Source organism: Octopus bimaculoides, chromosome 22, assembly GCF_046866305.1.
Source record: "Octopus bimaculoides isolate indiv1 chromosome 22, ASM4686630v1, whole genome shotgun sequence".
NCBI classification, from domain to species: Eukaryota; Metazoa; Mollusca; class Cephalopoda; order Octopoda; family Octopodidae; genus Octopus; species Octopus bimaculoides.
Window position 1 is genome coordinate 2176114 of NC_142949.1, and position 19124 is coordinate 2195237.

Genomic DNA, 19124 nt, shown 5'->3' on the forward strand with positions numbered 1-19124 from the left:
CAAAGTGTTTCGTTAATGAAAAATGTGGCCCCCGTTTTAAAAAAGATCCTTCATTTGTTTTCTATTTTGATAAATTCTCTCTGTTGAAAATTATATTTTTAGGATCTTTTTTAAAACGGGGACAATTTTTTACATGAAATAAATTCGAATACAAAAATATTTTTCTGTTCTATAACACAAAATAGATAAGTATACGAAGTTTGAAAGGGTGGAGATGGAGTATATGTAATCTGGGTATACCCCCCCCCTTTTAAATTTTGTTTTTTTTACGGAATCCTATGTTTCAGACCATGGAGAATCCAATTCTGGAAAAATTTTTTCAAAAATCTCAATTTCAAAATTTCGACCCCCCCCCCCGGTTTTTATATAGATCCATAGGGTAAACCTAACCCTAACCCTGACCGTAACCCTAAACCTAAACCTAACACGTTTTGTGAGATTTGGCTGTTATTTCTAGTATGTAAATAGCCTGCTTGGTGTGTGGGGGGGGGGATTGAAATTTTTCAAAAATTTTTTTTTCAGAATCGGAATCTCCATAGCCTAAAACGTGGGATTCCGTAAAAAAATTAATAAATAAGGGGGGGGGGGGAAAGGTTCAGATTACATATAGTCTATCTCTACCTTTGAAAGTCTTTCCGTACCAAAAACACTACGTAAAACATTAATGAAAAATGTGGCCCCCTGTTTTAAAATAGATCCCAAATGAAGTTTGAAGTTTAAAAATAATAGGATCGACCACTCACGACTAGCAATCCAAACTCGAGTAATTTTCACCCAGATAAGATCCGATAAGTACGACATTGCTTTACATGTACAATGCTTGTCACGGTTATAGATAGCAATTGTGTGATCAACCAGTCAGACACAAATGTACCGTCCGCACCTGATGAACAGCCTCAATCGTCCTTTCACCACAGCGCGACGACGCCATTTACAGTGCGCGCGAGAAGCAGAGTCAATTGAAGCGCGTAGCGGGTGCTTTACTCAGAAATAACCATAATGGTACAAGCTTGGTACATGGAAGATATCAGTGACGGGGAAGAGAAGCAACTCCCTAATAAACTACAACCCAACCAAGATGTTAGCCTCTCCGAGCTAGACGAGATCGGCGTTAAATATTGGGAAGTAAGTTTTCTTTTAGACCTGGTTTTCTCGTTTGCTATCAATTTACAGGGTGTCCACAAGGTCTGGGTACATGGAGTAAACAAAATCATAACATAAACAGTTAAATATAAGAAAAAATAATTTCTTAAAGTATGTGTTAGTCTCTATGTGGATACATGGAGTAAATACAATAACATAAATAATTAAATATAAATAATAATTTCTTAAGTATGTGTTCGTCTCCATGTGGGTACATGGAGTAAATAAAATCATAACATAAATAATTAAATATAAGAAATAATAATTTCTTAAAGTATATGTTAGTCCTCATGTACCCAGACTTTGTGGACACCCTGTATTAACTGTGAAGTAAAGCTTTTTAAACCAAATACGGTTTGAAATTAGATTTCTTTTGTCACCAAATTTTATTATTTTAAATTCGGCTGTCTCCGCCAGATATTCTGTCACCCTTATACATGGTGTAGCTGTGTCTACAGAAGAAGAGTTTTCATACGAACCTCTGTGGTACAATACCCAAGTATTTGATACAAATTCCTGTTTTGAAGTTGTCTAAAATTTAAACCTTGCATCAAAATTTTGGTAAATTTTTTACAAGTACACCCTCCACGCGGGGCGGAGAGGTCAACGGCCAAAAAATTAGCATTTCAAAATTTTAATTTTGTACCCACTTGCCCCACCCTGTGAACTTTGACACCATTATTTCGATTGCTTATAATTGCATTTGCTCAATCACGCATGCTTAAGGTGCTTTGTGGCACAGACACGTAAAGCTCGGAAGTGGTCTCTCCACATACTAGAAACAACAGCCAAATCTCTGACGTATCGATTCTCATAACTTCCTAGTTTTTGCGAATTTGTGTTCTACATACGGAAATGGTACTATTCAAGAAGAATGGTCCCGGTGCGCGCACTCGCGCAAGTTAGTCGTGACTAGTTGATCCTAAACAAAGTAAATAAAACACAAAGTAAATAATTTTTTTGTTGTTGAATCTTCCCCATCTTAATCTTTTGACGTTCTTCCAGGATGTATTTTGGTGTCACAACTATTTATGCGCATGATGCGCACTCGCGCTGGGTAGTCGTTGGATCGACTAGTCACGACTCACTAGTGCGGATGTGCGAGTGCGCGCACCGGGACCACACTTCATGAATAGTACCGAAATTTAAAAGGTTAGGCAAAAAATAAAATTGTATGCGATTTAGCTGTTATTTTTAGCACATCTCACGACCACCTGATACCTTCCTTGTTTCTTTGTTACTCTGTCATGTATTGGTGCCTTTTAGTATTTTTCTTCCCATAAATATTTAACGGAATGATGCACCCAAAGGTGGTCTATGGTTAGGATTGAAGTAAAAAATTCGGACTGTCCGTATTTTAAACTGACCGTGAAAAAATTCGAAAAAGAGCTTTTAGGATTTTTTTTTTTTGTATAATCGAATGAATTCCCGTTGGAAGGACAGAAATTCGCAAAAATTTTCTGAAAATTTCAAAAAGTAAAAAATTCACGAGGGCTTATACGGGGTGGATCTTTTTGAATAGATCCTATGGGGTGCTTAAACCAGAATTCCGCTATTCAATGATTGGCACTGAAATCCAACTTGTTTATGCATGCTATTCCAGACCTCCGTCAGATACTCTGTCCCGTTCTCAGGTGAATTTGTGACGCTTGATAAAGGGGCTTGCGGAACACCTAGAAATAACAGCTAAAACGTATAACCTTTATTTTTTTCTTTTTTATTCACTGTTTTACAAAATCGTAACTACATTGGGAATGTAAATAAGCAAAACAGAACGAAATGTCAGAACACGAGTAACTTTACTACTCAATGTATATGTTTTCTGAATTCTAACATAAACGATCTGGTGGAAATAGTGGTCAATATACAGTTTATGCCCCGGTCACGAAAATAAAACAAGACAAAAATGACTCAGAACGTGAAGATAAATGAAATTCCATTAAGCATTTCATCTGGCATGCTAATGATTGTGCCAACTCGCTGTCTTTATAATAATAATATTAATAATAATAATATATGTAAGATATTTCAAAAAGTTGGAGGGTAGGGACAAGGTTGTGTTTCTCTTTGTATTTATAAGCATACGTACATCTGTAAATAAGCATTCATATAAGCGTGTGTTTGAGAATATTTTAATCCTTTTGTTAACAAAATTCTATTGAAATTCACTGCCTTTGTTGCAATTAATTTTGAAAAGAAAGAATTTAGTAAAATAACTTTTGTTATCGTATTTGGAACATGAATTAACATGAAACTTTTGATGAAAGGTTTTCATGTATACCACTTTTAAACAGGAATTTTGTATCGGAAGACAAGGGTGGTCTCAGGTCAGTTGACGTCAAAAGGGTTAAACACACACGTGTGTGGTTGTTAGAGTATATTTATATCAGGGGTGGGGAAACTTTTTAGTGTAGCAGGCAAAAATTTCCTCGGAAAAAGGTCCACGAGTAGATCTCAAGTTCTAACTCTTATATCTGTGTAGATCTTGTATATATTTATGTATAAACCAATATACAGTAATAAAAATAAATTTAACATTAAATTAATGCATAACAACTTCATTAACACCACCACTGAATTTAGGACATTTATATTACTTATGAGGCGTTCTATATATTTCATCTAGAGTGTAGTTGGGTCTCAAGGGGGTGGTACAAACCTAGCAATATGTGTTTTATATGGATGTGCTGCAGTTACTCTTTTATAGAGCTCAAAGATCCTGAGCATTGATCTTCTAAGATTCCTCTGCTCAGCATGAATGTAAGAAACACGATTGGCTCAGTTGAGCTCTTCCACTACCTTTTCACAATCTACCATGCTGCTATCACCATGACTTTGCCTTATCCCTGGCAGGGTGGCTAAACAAGTGTTATGCCTTGCCAAAGGGCAACCCACATAATCTAGAAAACACAATATAGTTTCTTTTTTATATATGTATATATATTTTATATTTATATTTAGGTTGTCTCTGGAAATCCCCCAAAATCCAGAAATCCAGGCTACTTCCAGGCCCAAGTTTGCCAGAAATTTGGTCTAGTACTGTATATGTGTGTGTGTGATGAACTTTATTTTTAGTTTCTTATTCCAAATCCACTTATAAGGCTTTGGTTAGCCTGGGGCTATAGCAGAAGACACTTGTCCAAGGTGCCATGCATTGGAACTGTACCCAGAACCACGTGTTTGAGAAGTGAAGGGAAACTCTTAACCACATCCATTTTCGTGTTTCTCAAGATTTATTAAGAACATTTATTTTTCTCTTTTCAGATTGATGTTGATTCCTACAATGGTGAATTTGAATCTTTAAAGCAAAAATTTGGTTACACCTATGATGATACAGTGGACATCCATCCCTCTAGATTTCCCAACTTCGATAATATGGTTAGTGTGCATTTCTTATTCTTCTTCTTCTTGCAGAGTTCTTAGCCTTGTGCCAAAATTTGAAACCATTATTATTATTATTTGTTAAGGTTGTCTCTACAGGTTTTTCTGTAGAACTTATAGCCTCCTCCTCATTATCATCTGCTTTTCATGCTGACATGGCTTGGATGGTTTAGCTGAAAACTGGTGAGCAGGGATGCTGCGTCTGGTTCTGATCTGAATTGGTAAGGTTTCTACAGCTGGATGCCCTTCATCATCCAGTCTGTCTTTCACTCTGAACAAGAGGCCCTTTGTTACCAGCAGAGGTAGGAACTCTCTGAACTTTGACCAACCTTTTCTTATTCTAGCAGCTACGCTCTTGGAGCATCCACTCCAGCTATTAACTTGGTCACCTAGGTAATAGAAGCTATTGAACAATTCTAGTTTTCCTCTCTGACATGTGATGGAATTTATTTTCTATAAATTTTTAGTGTTAATTGTACCTGTGCACCTTCCATGCACAAACACTATCTTCTCAAGCACAACAGATCACCAGAAGTCTTAGTCCCTTATCATTGCTTCTATGTGACTGAACATCTGAAGATTTATATTCCACCACCTTGTCCCACATCTTCCTGGGTCTATCTCTTCCTCAGGTTCCCTCCACAATTAGAGACTAGCTCTTCTTCATCTGGAAAAATATCCTCATTACATGATGTTGTCTCTTTACCGTTTTCTTTTTTTTTTTTTTGTTTTAGCTCAAGACCTTCTTCACGGAACATCTTCATACTGATGATGAAGTTCGTTTGGTATTGAATGGATCTGGTTACTTTGATATCCGAAACAAAAATGACAAGTGGATCCGTATATATGTTGAGAAAAAAGATCTTATAGTGTTACCAGCTGGGCTTTACCATCGTTTCACCCTTGATTCCAAGGTTGTAATGGCATCATTATTATTTTACATTTTAGTGAAGATATGTCACCTAGTGGTTAGGGTGTTGCACTGATGATTGCGAGATCCTGATTTCAATTCCTAGACTGGGTGTTGCGTTGTGTTCTTCAGCAAAACTCTTTATCTCACGTTGCTCTGCTATCACTTGGACATATGGCATATAGTGCACGTGTTCAGGAAATGTCAATTTGATGGAGAGAGTGAGCATAAATATTTCTATGTAATAGTACATAAGATTTTATACACGGAGAGAAATCCACTATGTGCATTTCTTACATGCTAGAAAGAGCAGTCATACCACTGACATTTAATTACTTCTGACTTCTAATTACACATGCTGACAACTGGTAAAAAATTATTTTTTAATAATTTTTACCCTGTATTTATATAGTTAAATATTTCGCTTCTTCAGCTGGGCATCACCCTGTCAAATTTATTCACTGCGGTACAATTCTGGCTTGGTATGATGTTTTAAGGATATTTAATTTTGAATCCATGATGTATAAAGATGGAACTAAGCATGCGTGTGGTTTTTGGTATGTATTGTAGTTTCATAATTATGCATTGTTCAGCGATGTTACTGAGGATCTACAGATGGCCAATTAATCAATTTAATGATTAATTAATTGATTTAATTGATCATTGATAGTGATACTCATGGGTATAAAATTAATTGATTTTTTTTCATTCATTTAAATATCCCGCCTGCCTACAAAGAAGAATCTTTCTTTTTGTGGTATGGGTCTTGACTGCTCTTTCTAGCATGTAATAAATACACACGGTGGATTTCTCTCTGTTTTGTTGAACCGCTAAGTTATGGGGATGTAAGCACAAAAACATCAGCTATCAAGCAGTATGGGGTGGGGGGTATACAGACAGACAGACAGACACACGTATGCTAAGCTTCTTTTAGTTTCCACCTACCAAATCCCCTTGTAAGGCTTTGGTAGGCTTGAAGCTACCTAAGGTGCCACAGAGTGGGACTGAACTTAGAACCGTGTGGTTGGGAAGCAAGCTTCTTACAATATAGCCACACACCTCTCTCTTTCTCTCTCTCTCTCTCTATATATATAAATCTTGTGTTTGCATATGTGATTTGTAAGTTTTCTCTTTTCCATTTTTCTCAGAAATACATCAAAGCTATGCGGCTTTTCAAAGGAGTGCCTATATGGACGCCACACGTGAGACCATCTGACGACTTAGAGTGTCGAAAGCAGTACTTGAAATCAATTGGATTAGAAGCATGAAGAACTCTGTCATCAAGTGTATTAGCAAGAACTGAAAATAATTACCAAAAAATAAATGAACTTATATTAATACCTTTGTATATGCGCGCATACACATGTCTATGTATGTATGTATGTGTGTGTGTATGTATGTAGGCTTGAAACATAAATGAATTTTCCATTTTTCTTGAGTGTCAAACTAATACACCTGCTTGTTGTTCTTACACCTGTCTTCGTCTTTTGTTTTTCTGTAAATTTGAACTATATATATATATATATGTGTGTGTGTAGATAGATAAAACTTACTTGGAAAAGGATGCATAGTGTTCAATCATATAATAATATAAATAATATATAAATATATGCATATATACATACATATGTACTTACCTACATATATATGTATATATACATGCATATATGGGTACAGGACATAAAAAAAAATGTAGACAAAAAGAGAAACAAGAACATAAAAAACAAAATCGTATATATATATATATATATATATATATATATATATTATAGGTATTTTTATGTGTTGGATGTAATTTTTCTGAACTGTTTAATTGTTTCATATATGATAATTATAAGCTAATGATACAGCCTCAAATATCTTAATGTATTGTTAAATATTTGAGTATTTTCTGGTAATATTCCTGAGACTAGGTCAGTCACAATTGCATTTAGTGCATGTGTTTAAATCATATGAGTAAATATTCATATAGATATTATTATTATTATCATCATCATTAGCAGTAAATATAAATAATTGATAATAACAACAATAATAATAATATTAGTGGCCAGCAAGCAATAATAGCGTTAAATTGCTATACAATAAAAATTATGATAGAGTATATACAAAGTACCATGCTAGATATAAGAGTTAAAATTCTCAAATAAGCCACCAATCACTCTGAAAAAAAAAAGTATAACTGAGCAGCAGATATCAGGAAAATGAGCAAAAATTTAACAAAACTCAGCTTAAAGCTGTATATATATATATATATATATACCCTAACTCTTCGAAATGTTTAGTTTTAGAATGGTGGCAGCTGATGAAGGAAATGTTCTCTATGTGGCCTGTGTGTTTTCTGTACTCTGTTTATCATTTTGTCCACGTTTTTTTTTGCAACGTCCTGTATCCAGATATGCATCTATATATATATACAGGTAGATGTAGGTATGTACATACATGTACGCGTATATGCACATACTCATTTATTATCTGTATTATATATATATATATGTGTGTGTGTGTATATATATATATATATATATCTATCAATACACTGATATATATATATATATATATATATATATATAATTTTTGTATTTTATTAAAAAACTTTGGAATGTAAAAAACAGAAGAAAAGAAATGAGTTTGATTTCCCCTTCCATTGAGGATAATGTTGGTTGTTTGATTTATCATTATTATTATTATTAAGGTGGTGAGCTGGTAGAATTGTTAGCTTGCCAGGTGGAATGCTCAGCAGTATTTCATCTGCCGTTACATTCCGAGTTCAAATTCTGCCGAGGTCAACTTTGCCGTTTATCCTTTTGAAGTTGATACATTAAGTACCAGTGAAACACTGGAGGTCAATGGGATCAACTTAACTCCTCTTGCAAAAAAAATCACCTGGGGTAGCTACGGGCCTTGCCAGTTCCTATCAAGCCGTCCAACCCATTGCCAGCATGGAAAATGGACCTTAAATGTTGATGATGAAATTAGAACTTATTAAAATTTCATGATGATGATGATTTGTTAGAAACAAGGTAGCATGCTGGGCAGAATGCTTTAGTGGCACTTGACAACCGATGCTGGTGTGTTTACGTCCCAGTAACTTAGCGGTTCGGCAAAAAGAGAACGATAAAATAAGTTCTAGGCTTACAAAGAATAAGTCCTGGGGTCGATTTGCTCAACTAAAGGCGGTGCCCCAGCATGGCCGCAGTCAAATGACTGAAACAAGTAAATGAGTATACAACGGACTTAGCGATTCAACAAAAGAAACTGATAGAATAAGTAGCAGGCTTTAAAAGAATAATTATGGGTTTGATACATCTGACTAAAAATTCTTTGAGGCAGTACCCCAGCATGGCCGCAGTCTAATGATTGAATCAAGTATGAAATAAAAGATTCATTTATTGAGAATAATTAATTTATAAAATGATAGAGCTTGCAGTAAGCAACAGGTTATCTTTTCTTGCTGCACTGTATCGTACTGGAAGAAGCGGTCGGAGAGCGGCTTAGATATATTTACGTCAAGGTCACAGTATGTTCTTTTGTGGTTGATGATGTCTCTGAATATGTGTTGCCCACTCACTCGTTCACCACCGATGGACAGGTTAAAGAGTCTGTTAATGGCATTGGGCCTGATGGTGTAAACACGATGAGTTTTGTCCACGTTGTAGTTATGGTTTAACATGGTCACCAACATTGATTCAATGGTTCGCAGACTGACAACAAATGGTACGACTCGTAGACTTGGGTAGCGGTAGGTCTTATTCTCCAGGGTGTATATACTTGCCTTAGGTAGGTTTTCAATGCAATTATGAATCTGAAGAAATAATTTATATATCAATTTTAATGCTGTATATAAAATATTCTTGTAGATTAATAAAAATGTTACAATTACTATTAGTTTCAAATCCAATCAAATGCCTGGATTTCCTCCAGGTCATTAAACTGTCACTTGTTATTACATTGCAGTAAATCCAGACTCACAAATATATACATAATGAGTTAAAACAATCTTTTACAGCAACATAATTAGCATAAATGTAGCAGTTTTCTGATTAACATAACATTCCTGATGATTTTAGTAAAGAGAACTTTGAAATTTTATTATATAGTTATACATTTAATGATATCCTAATGAAACAGCTGTTGAACAGCTGAACACAAACACAATATATAAGCAAAACGTAACATTTATGCTTTTCTGCACACACTGAGCTTACAATCCCTGTATTTATACTACCAGAACATTCTGGAAGTTCTTGAAAGTTCTAGAAAATTCTGCTTCAGCCACTCAGTGCTGAATCAGTCTGAAATGTAATGGAAGATAAAGTCAGTTTCGAAACACTGAAGCCCAGGTCACAGAAGCAAAGTTTGAAGGGAATGGTAGTTATTCCCTTTGATTTCTAGAGAGAAACAAATAGGAAATAACACCAGCCAAAACACAAAATAAATGAATAAATAAAAATTGTGTTACACAGAGTTAGTTGCAATATGAACGAAAAGAGAATACCTTTTCAAAGTATGCAGTAACATCATATTTCATATAGAGCTTATTGAAAATCATTGTTTGATTCCAGTCGACTACATCAAGGTTTCGAGACATCTTCAACCATGTGATACGATCAGTCTGAATGTCTAAGGCTACAAGACTTGTTATAGACTGTTTGGGAGACAGAAACAAACAAACAAACAAAAAAAAAAAAACATTAAATATATACATATATATATATATTCTATACATAGATAAGTTATTTAATATGTATGCATAAAATGTGTGCTAGTGAGTGTTTGTGTATGTTAGTACTTATTTAACCAGTTTTAAATGGAGATAAGACATCACCTTGTGATATGAACCATATACCTATATATATATATATAAATATATATACCCTAACCCTAACCCAATCACAATTGAGCAAACAACTTTATGTATTCACACCATTGAACATAAATAAATACAAATTAAAATACCAGGTCGTTCACACTACACTAGAGTTAACATCAAATACAATATTGAGGTTAAAGTACTTTTTGGGAGGAAATAATGGACATTATTCTGGATTCCTTTTACCTCTATTCGTTTAACTAAATTAATTTAATTTTTAGTCACTTTGCTCTATATACATTCCTATTTCCTGCATACGCTTTCATACACATCGTTCTTTACAGGTTTTCCACACTTTTTTATGTGTATATATATATATTCTTATACCACTGGGTTCTGTGTGCTGAATACCATGGTATTTTAGTATGTATTTATTTATGTTCAACCGTGTGGCTATATGCGGATGACATGAAGCTGCTTGCTCAATTCCGATGTATATTTTTTAACCACTGAGTTTGTCTTTGGCCTTGGTTTTTCACTTGAGCGCTTCCATTTGCAGCCCTATATTAATTTTAATTTATTTTTCGATTCCAATAAGGAGAAAAGGAATTAAAAAATTATATATCTTGTTGCTTATATATATATATATATTAATAAAGAGAATGAATGGGAGGAAGAGAGCCTGCCGTATGTCGACCCAATAGAGGGACCAGCTATCCGAGTTGATAGTACCGGGGTAGATAAAGCAATTAAGAGTATGAAGACCGGGAAAGCCCCCGGCCCATCAGGAATCACTGCAGAAATGCTCAAAATATCTGGCAGTGTTGGCTATAGCCTAGTCACCTGTATTACGAACCAGGTGATACACGAAGGAGTCATACCCAATGACTGGTGTAGCAGCATCATAGTCAACTGCTACAAAGGTAAAGGTGACGCTTTAGATACAAATAATTACAGAGGCATCAAGCTGTTAGATCAGGTTATGAAAGTTACAGAGAGGGTCATAGCCCAACTAATTAGGGAGCGAATCAATTTAGATGAGATGCAGTTTGGGTTCGTGCCAGGTAAAAGCACTACTGATGCCTTATTTCTAGTGAGACAGCTGCAGGAGAAATACCTAGCTAAGGATAAACCTCTGTACCTGGCTTTCGTTGACATGGAGAAAGCCTTTGACAGGGTCCCCCGATCCCTTATCTGGTGGTCAATGAGGAAACTTGGGATAGAAGAATGGTTAGTGAGAGCCGTGCGAGCCATGTACAGAGATGCTGCCAGTAAGGTGAGGGTTGGAAATGAGTACAGCAATGAATTCCGGGTAGAGGTAGGGGTCCACCAAGGTTCCGTCCTCAGCCCCCTCTTATTTATCATAGTCCTCCAGGCAATCACAGAGGAGTTCAAGACAAGTTGCCCCTGGGAGCTCCTCTATACTGATGACCTTGCCCTAATTGCGGAGTCACTATCAGAACGAGAGGAGAAGTTTCAGGTGTGGAAGCAAGGTCTAGAATTGAAGGGCCTTAGAGTCAACCCAGCTAAAACCAAAATCCTAATAAGTAGGAAGGTAGATAAAACACAAACCCCTTCAGGTAGATGGCCCTGCTCAGTATGTAGAAAAGGAGTAGGTAGTAACTCTATAAGATGTACCCGGTGCAAGCTATGGACACATAAGAGGTGCAGCAACATCAAAGGCAGGTTAACTAGCAAGTTAGTTTTTGTTTGTGGCAGATGTTCAGGTGCAATAAAGACTGTAAACAAACAGGAAACAACTTCTATCTCATTCCAGGGTGAAAAACTAGAGGTAGTCGATAGTTTCCGCTATCTGGGCGACCAAGTTAGTAGTGGGGGTGGGTGCGCTGAAAGTGTAGCTGCTAGAATAAGAATAGCCTGGGCAAAGTTTAGAGAGCTCTTACCCCTGCTGGCGACAAAGGGACTCTCACTCAGAGTAAAAGGCAGACTGTATGACGCATGCGTACGAACAGCCATGCTACATGGCAGTGAAACATGGGCTGTAACTGCTGAGGACATACGTAAGCTCGCAAGGAATGAAGCCAGTATGCTCCGTTGGATGTGTAATGTCAATGTGAATACCCGTCAGAGTGTAAGTATCTTGAGAGAAAAGCTGAACATTAGAAGCATCAGTTGTGGTGTGCAAGAGAGACGATTGCACTGGTATGGACATGTGGTGAGAATGGATGAGGATAGCTGCGTGAAAAAGTGCCACACCCTAACAGTTGAGGGAACCCGTGGAAGAGGTAGGCCCAAGAAGACATGGGTTGAGGTGGTGAGGCAAGACCTACGTACATTGGGCCTCACCGAGGCGATGACTACTGACCGAGACCTTTGGAAATGTGCTGTGCGTGAGAAGACCCGGCAAGCCAAGTAAGATCGTTGCCAGTGCCCCTGGACTGGCTCTTGTGCGGGTGGCACATGAGATGCACCATTTTGAGCGTGGCCGTTGCCAGTACCGCCTGACTAGCTCCCGTAGGATTTTCGAGTGTGATCGTTGCCAGTGCCCCTGGACTGGCTTGTGCGGGTGGCACATAAAAGACACCATTTCGAGCGTGGCCGTTTTCGTGCGGGTGACACGTAAAAGCACCCACTACACTCTCTGAGTGGTTGGCTTTAGGAAGGGCATCCAGCTGTAGAAACTCTGCCAAATTAGATTGGAGCCTGGTGTTGCCATCCGGTTTCACCAGTCCTCAGTCAAATCGTCCAACCCATGCTAGCATGGAAAGCGGACGTTAAACGATGATGATGATGATGATGATGATATATATATATATATATATATATATATATATATATATATATATACACATATATTTATATATATACATATATTTATACATATATATATATATATATATATATATATATATATATATATATGTATATATATATATATATATATATATATATACATATATAAAGTCCTAATAAGTAGGAAGGTAGACAAAACACAAACCCCTTCAGGTAGATGGCCCTGCTTGATCTGTAGAAAAGGCGTAGGTAGAAACTCTATAAGATGTACCCAGTGCAAGCTATGGACACATAAGAGGTGCAGCAATATCAAAGGAATATGTGAATATGTACGTGCATCTGTTATGTACAGATGTGTGTCTCCATATGTGTCTTTGTGTGAAGTGTGTAGGTGTGTATATGGTCATGTTTCAGTCTTCATTCGTGCATGTATGTATATGTATGTGTGCTTGTCTGTCCGTATTACGTATGCACCTATCAATCTACTTATCTATCTGTTTACTTACATATCCATTTACCTACACCTACATGTGTGAAGGTAAATGGATATGTAAGTAAATAGATAGATAAGTAGATTGATAGGTATATGCGTAATACAGACAAACCAGAACACACACTCACACACAAATGAAGACTGAAACATGACCATATACACACGCACTTAACACACAAGGACACATATGTAGACTCACATCCATGCATAACAGGTGAAGGTACATAATCACACAAGCGTATACACATAGTCACACTCAAACGTGCACACACAAGACAGAGGTATGCACACAAATACACAAACATGAACACACAAACACATGACTATGCAGAATACATACATACAAACGTAGACACATGTATACATATATGTATGGATACACACACATACATACATGCATACATACATACATATGTATACACATGAACACAAACAAACAAAAAGAACGCAGCTCTGATAATTGACAGAGTCAATGACATACATATATAAATATATATACATGCATAGATATACATACGGACACATACATAAACACATTCTTATAAATACACATACATAGATATAGATATATATACATATATGTGTACATGTATATATATGTGTGTGTGTTGTATGCATATTTGTGCATGTACATGCATGTGGATGTATGTAGATGCACAAAAGAAAAACACAAGAAAAAATATATACTACATAGACTGAAACGAAAAAATATATATACTAATCTAGGAATATACACACAAAATATACGAAACGACCAAAGCTGCAAAATTTTGATGCCAAAACTTGTGATAAACAAGCAACCAGGTGATCATACATGTAAATATGGAAGTGTAAATTTTAGAACTGCAAAATTTAAATATTAATGTAGGTGTGTATATATAAAAATACTGGTGTTTCAATTTTTCCAAAAAGACGAAACCAAGGGAGATAATCATCCAAGAGTAGTTCCCCTTGATAGCGTTTATTTTTTTTTTCTTGGTTTATCTATGTTCTCGCATGAATTTATTGCGACTCTGGGACTTTTTGTGTTTTAATCCAAAATGGAGACGAACACTGATGTTCCCATGTGATAGGCTTGAAAAATTATCGAGATGGTCCTTAGCATAAAACCAATGGTTGTCTTAATCAACAAATAAAGAATCTTTATCTAACAATGCGGTGTTGAGCACTCACTATTAGTGTTTGATAGTAACGCGCGCGCCTCACAGTTGCTGAAAGTAAATTTCATTTCTCTTGCTGACCACTATCTTTAGTAGTGGCCATGATTGTAATCATGATTCTAGTGTTCCACTCCCTAACTGATGATAGCTGTCTCTGACTCAGTTGTCATCTGCTAACTAACTTATTGAGGTGTCACGAACCGACTGACTGTCTTTTTGCTTGGGGTTCTTGCTTTTATAACTATCCAGCAGGATAGACATATCGCTGAGAACAATCAGCTTCGTTGGCGGTATGTGATATTTCCATTCTAGCTTTTGGTGAAGTAGAAGCGGTTAGAAAGGGTCAAGTGGTGAAGACATTATTTCGGCCTAGCAAAAGGCATCTGGAATATGTAAAACTGCTGTCAGAGAAAAACCATTGTTCCACCGTGAGAAAAGTTCTGTTGAACTGTTAATTTAAATTTGGCTATGGTGGATCGAATCCACTTCATGCATGCAAGATCCACTACATATATATATATATATATATATATATATATATATATATATATAAGTTCAAAAAAGGAAAAAGACAAATAAACAATGTGAGGACGTGATACAGATTGTGTTACTAGACGCTTGGGAAAGGAAAGAAAGAGAATATGACGTTTCGAGCGGAGCTCTTTGTCGGAAACAAAGAAAGTCGAAAGAAGGGAATAACGGAGGAAGAAAAAATCGCCACCGATATCCATGAGGTTACATATATGTATATATATATGTATATATATATATATATATATATATATATATATATATATATATATATATATATATATACATACATGTATATCTATTTGTGTGTATATATATATATAGATATATATATACATACATACATGTATATCTATGTGTGTGTATATATATATATATATATATCCAGTAAGAGATAAAAGATAAAAAATACATACATCACATCTCTGTTTGGTCATGTTTGGTTGACTTCTTGTAACTTCAGGAGATAACAGGGAGGCCGGCACCAGTTCTTTCATTTTCTCATGATTCAAAGATTTTAAAGTATTGAATAATTTCTGCAGTTCAAGAAAACTCAAACCAGGAACTTTAGAAATTTGGTTCAAAGTTGCAAAATTACCAAATTGTTCGCGGTGAGATATAACAGAGGAACTTTTGATTTTGTTGAGATGTCTGGTAGCTAACAATTCTATTTCTGATGCTTTGTTGAAGCAATCTAGAATGTTCTTTCTTTCTTCATCAGAATAAAAGGAATCAAATAAAGTACTCTCAGAAATGCTTGCTTTGGAGTAGGTTTTGACCTGGAATTAAGACATAAGAAAAATATTAAAAAAAAAAACTGTTCATCATCATCATCACTATCAACATCATCATTCTTTTAATGTCTACTTTTCCATGCTTGCATGGAACAAATATAATTTATTGAAACAGATTTTCTATGATTGGATGCTCTTCCAGTTACCAACCCTTGCTCGTTTCCAAGCAAGATAAGAATTCCTTGATCTACTGAACAATGAATGGCCCACACATAGTTACACAGTGAGCTGGAAAAAAAAAGCCACCGTCTGAATGAGCCTTTTGTTTACACTCAACAAACACAAGTGCAGTCATGGGGAAAAGTGGAGTGGCTGTGTGGTAAGTAGCTTGCTTACCAACCACATGGTTCTGGGTTCAGTTCCACTGCATGGCACCTTGGGCAAGTGTCTTCTACTATAGCCTCGGACTGACCAAAGCCTTGTGAGTGGATTTGGTAGACGGAAACTGCACTTGTGTTTGTTGAATGTGGTGTGTGCCAGAGGGTTTGCAAATCCAATGGGGGTCTTAAAAGACATGTTAGGATCCACAATGAGCAGAACTTACTTGCAGGTATTGGTAGTGCAAATCAGAGGTGCAATCTGTGTGGGTGTTTTTTCAAAACACTGTCTGGTTTAAAAAGCCACATCAGACGCCATGAAAGGGCTAAGGTGTAGGTGCAAGAGGTGGTCAAACTCTGTTTAAGGAGTAGACAACCACCATATATATATGTATATATATATATATATATATATATATATATATATATATATGTATGTGTGTGTATATGTTTGTGTGTCTGTGTTTGTCCCCCCAGCGTCGCTTGACAACCGATGCTGGTGTGTTCATGTCCCCGTAACTTAGCGGTTCAGCAAAAAGAGACCGATAGAATAAGTATTAGGCTTACAAAGAATAAGTCCTAGGGTAGATTTGCTCGACTAAAAGGCGGTGCTCTAGCATGGCCACAGTCAAATGACTGAAACAAGTGAAAGAGTAAAAAGAGAGTAAAGAGTATTGTTATGCATTGCAAGAAACAGCTGGGTTTCTTTCTCTGACATTTTACATTGCTCAACTTACACAAGTTAATGTGTGAAAAAAACAAAATAGGCATTTTGAAAGAAGTTTCTATAAAACTAGTTTCCAAATATTGAATGCCTATGGGGTGGTGAGGGTCTATCAGAATAAAATATTAATCAAAGGGGTCCATAAAGAAAAGATGGTTGAGAACCCTTGCTCTAAACGAATAAAAGACAGATATTCAAGGCTGGGACATCGTTGATAACAGATATCCTCAATCAAAACAGACATAACACAACAACGAGGGGGGACACAAGATAATGCAGTTCTAGATACACGTTTACTGGATATAAAACAGGATGGCCAAGGCTGGAAGACTTTTAGCATTAGTTGGTTGAATAAGACCAGGCCTAGGCCTAAACTACACATTCGGAAAATGTAGTCCTAGATATATTAAGTCTGAATGATCACATCGGCATCATCTTTACCGTTTGTCTGTTACATCAGGTTTGACCTGGGACTAAACAAGGGAAAACACATTAGACACCGTAGTCCAAGATATACTATGTCTGCAGATGGACAGAGCTAAAACATTTTGTCTGCTGAATCAGTATTTCATTGGGGCAAAGCGGTGAACTGGCAGAAACGTTAGCACGCCGGACGAAATGCTTAGTGGTATTTCGTCCGTCTTTACGTTCTCAGTTCAAATTCCGCCGAGGTTGACTTTGTTTTTCATCATTTCGGGATCGATAAATTAAATACCAGTTGCGTACTGGTTCGATCTAATCGACTGGCCCCCTCCCCCAAAATTTCGAGCCTTGTGCCTAGAGTAGAAAAGAGTATTTTATTGGGGCTAAAAAACGAGGAAAGAATCATTAAATAGTGTAGTCCTAGATAGACTGTATCTGAATTATAAAACTGGACGGACATAGCAAGAACGTTTTTCATTATTTGTTTGGGGAGCCGAAAGAATGCCGAGTAACATTTCGTCCGCCTTTACGTTCTGAGTTCAAATCCTGTCAAAGTCGACTTTACTCTTCATCCTCTCGGGGTCAATAAAATAAGGGCAATGTCGGAGAAGGACTTTACTGGGTCTACATAACGACAAAGACACTTTAGTTAGTGTATGCCTAGATAAACAATGTCTGAATAAAAGACAAAAATAATAAATTCAAAAAACGAAATAAACACCGAGAGTTAAATGATTAAGTCATGGTTGGAACGTTCACAACCCTTGTTAAATTGATCAGGATGTTAATTAACAACAACGTGAACTTTGCTTTTTATCCTTCCGTGATGGCTGAAAATCGAATACGAACGAAGTCGAGATGTCATTTTAACATGATAAGGTTTCATAGAGGTGAATGGAATTACAACAGAGGAAGATAAACACAAACAACAATAGCAATAGTGTTTTAACGTGTCAAACGAAGAAGAGAGCTTCTCAATATACAAGTCGGAGTTGGGGTATATATCTGTAGTTATGCCGTTTATTGTCCCTCAAATAGTAGCCTACCTCACCGTCCTAAAACACGGACACGAGAAATATAATTCTCAACAGTCAAGGTTGGAATATTAATGATTGTAGCTCTACTCAGTCACAACTGAATCGGGACTAAATAACAACGTGAATAGCAACAATGGGAATGTATAAATTCTCAAGGTTATATTTGTTATGACAACTTGTTCCTATAAACAAAAATATAAACGTGTAAGCCACAAACCAGCAAAAACCTGGCAGTTTGGTTTCATAATTACCGAAATATTCTTATGAGAAATGGCTCTGAAGTAAGTTCGCCAAGCCGTTCGACAGATATGATGGAATGAAAAAGCCATTTCCAAACGATTTTCTGTTCTACAAAACTACATACAACGACTGAAATCAATTAAAAGAAATAATTACAAAACCAGGAATATGCAAGTTCTTTTTTTTTTTTTTAATTTTCAAGGGAGGTCACTCTGAGCAACTGTTATTTAATTTACCTTCTTATACTGGTGAGTTTCACTCAATCACTCTCTTCCTCTCTCCTCCGTGTTCGCTTTCTAGCTTCACTCACTCGCTCGCTCTTTCTTTCTCCACCTCTCTCTCTATCGCTCTTTCTTTCTCATGTCTTACTCTCACACTCAGTTTCTTTATTTACCGCTTCTTAC

At 36.3% G+C, this 19124-nt stretch overlaps 2 protein-coding genes across 4 annotated transcripts in view; one reads left to right on the forward strand and one right to left on the reverse strand.

Moving 5' to 3' along the window:
• Positions 1-582: 582 nt before the first annotated feature.
• LOC106880043 (acireductone dioxygenase) lies at positions 583-6905 on the forward strand. 2 transcript variants are annotated; one of them, XR_016237956.1, is made up of 4 exons: positions 583-1125; positions 4408-4521; positions 5259-5655; positions 6583-6905. XR_016237956.1 is itself a non-coding variant. In XM_014929844.3 (4 exons), exons 1-4 carry the CDS (start codon positions 1000-1002, stop codon positions 6700-6702), a joined length of 540 nt encoding a protein of 179 aa, XP_014785330.1. In that variant the 5' UTR covers positions 583-999; the 3' UTR covers positions 6703-6905. The 2 variants fall into 2 exon arrangements, 1 of the variants encoding a protein (XP_014785330.1); XM_014929844.3 differs by having other exon boundaries at positions 5259-5438.
• A 1901-nt stretch (positions 6906-8806) lies between these two features.
• The window catches only part of LOC106880045 (transcription elongation factor, mitochondrial), a 128147-nt gene continuing 117829 nt past the window's right edge, over positions 8807-19124 (reverse strand). The window contains exons 4-7 of one of the 2 annotated variants that reach the window (XM_089339768.1): positions 18732-18849; positions 15602-15964; positions 9933-10082; positions 8807-9239 (exon numbers count right to left, since the gene is read on the reverse strand). In XM_089339768.1, the coding sequence (XP_089195894.1) occupies positions 8820-9239; positions 9933-10082; positions 15602-15964; positions 18732-18809 (1011 nt within the window). In that variant the 5' untranslated portion in view covers positions 18810-18849 and the 3' untranslated portion in view covers positions 8807-8819. Of the gene's footprint in view, positions 9240-9932; positions 10083-15601; positions 15965-18731; positions 18941-19124 lie in introns of those variants that run through there. The other variant, XM_089339767.1, reaches the window with a different exon arrangement.

Coding starts and splice junctions, on each gene's coding strand:
- LOC106880043 (XM_014929844.3), top strand. CDS start 1,000: ATGGTACAAGCTTGGTACATGGAAGATATCAGTGACGGGGAAGAGAAG. Junction 1,126..4,407: donor TCGGCGTTAAATATTGGGAA/GTAAGTTTTCTT, acceptor TTCTCTTTTCAG/ATTGATGTTGATTCCTACAA. Junction 4,522..5,258: donor TTCCCAACTTCGATAATATG/GTTAGTGTGCAT, acceptor TTTTTGTTTTAG/CTCAAGACCTTCTTCACGGA.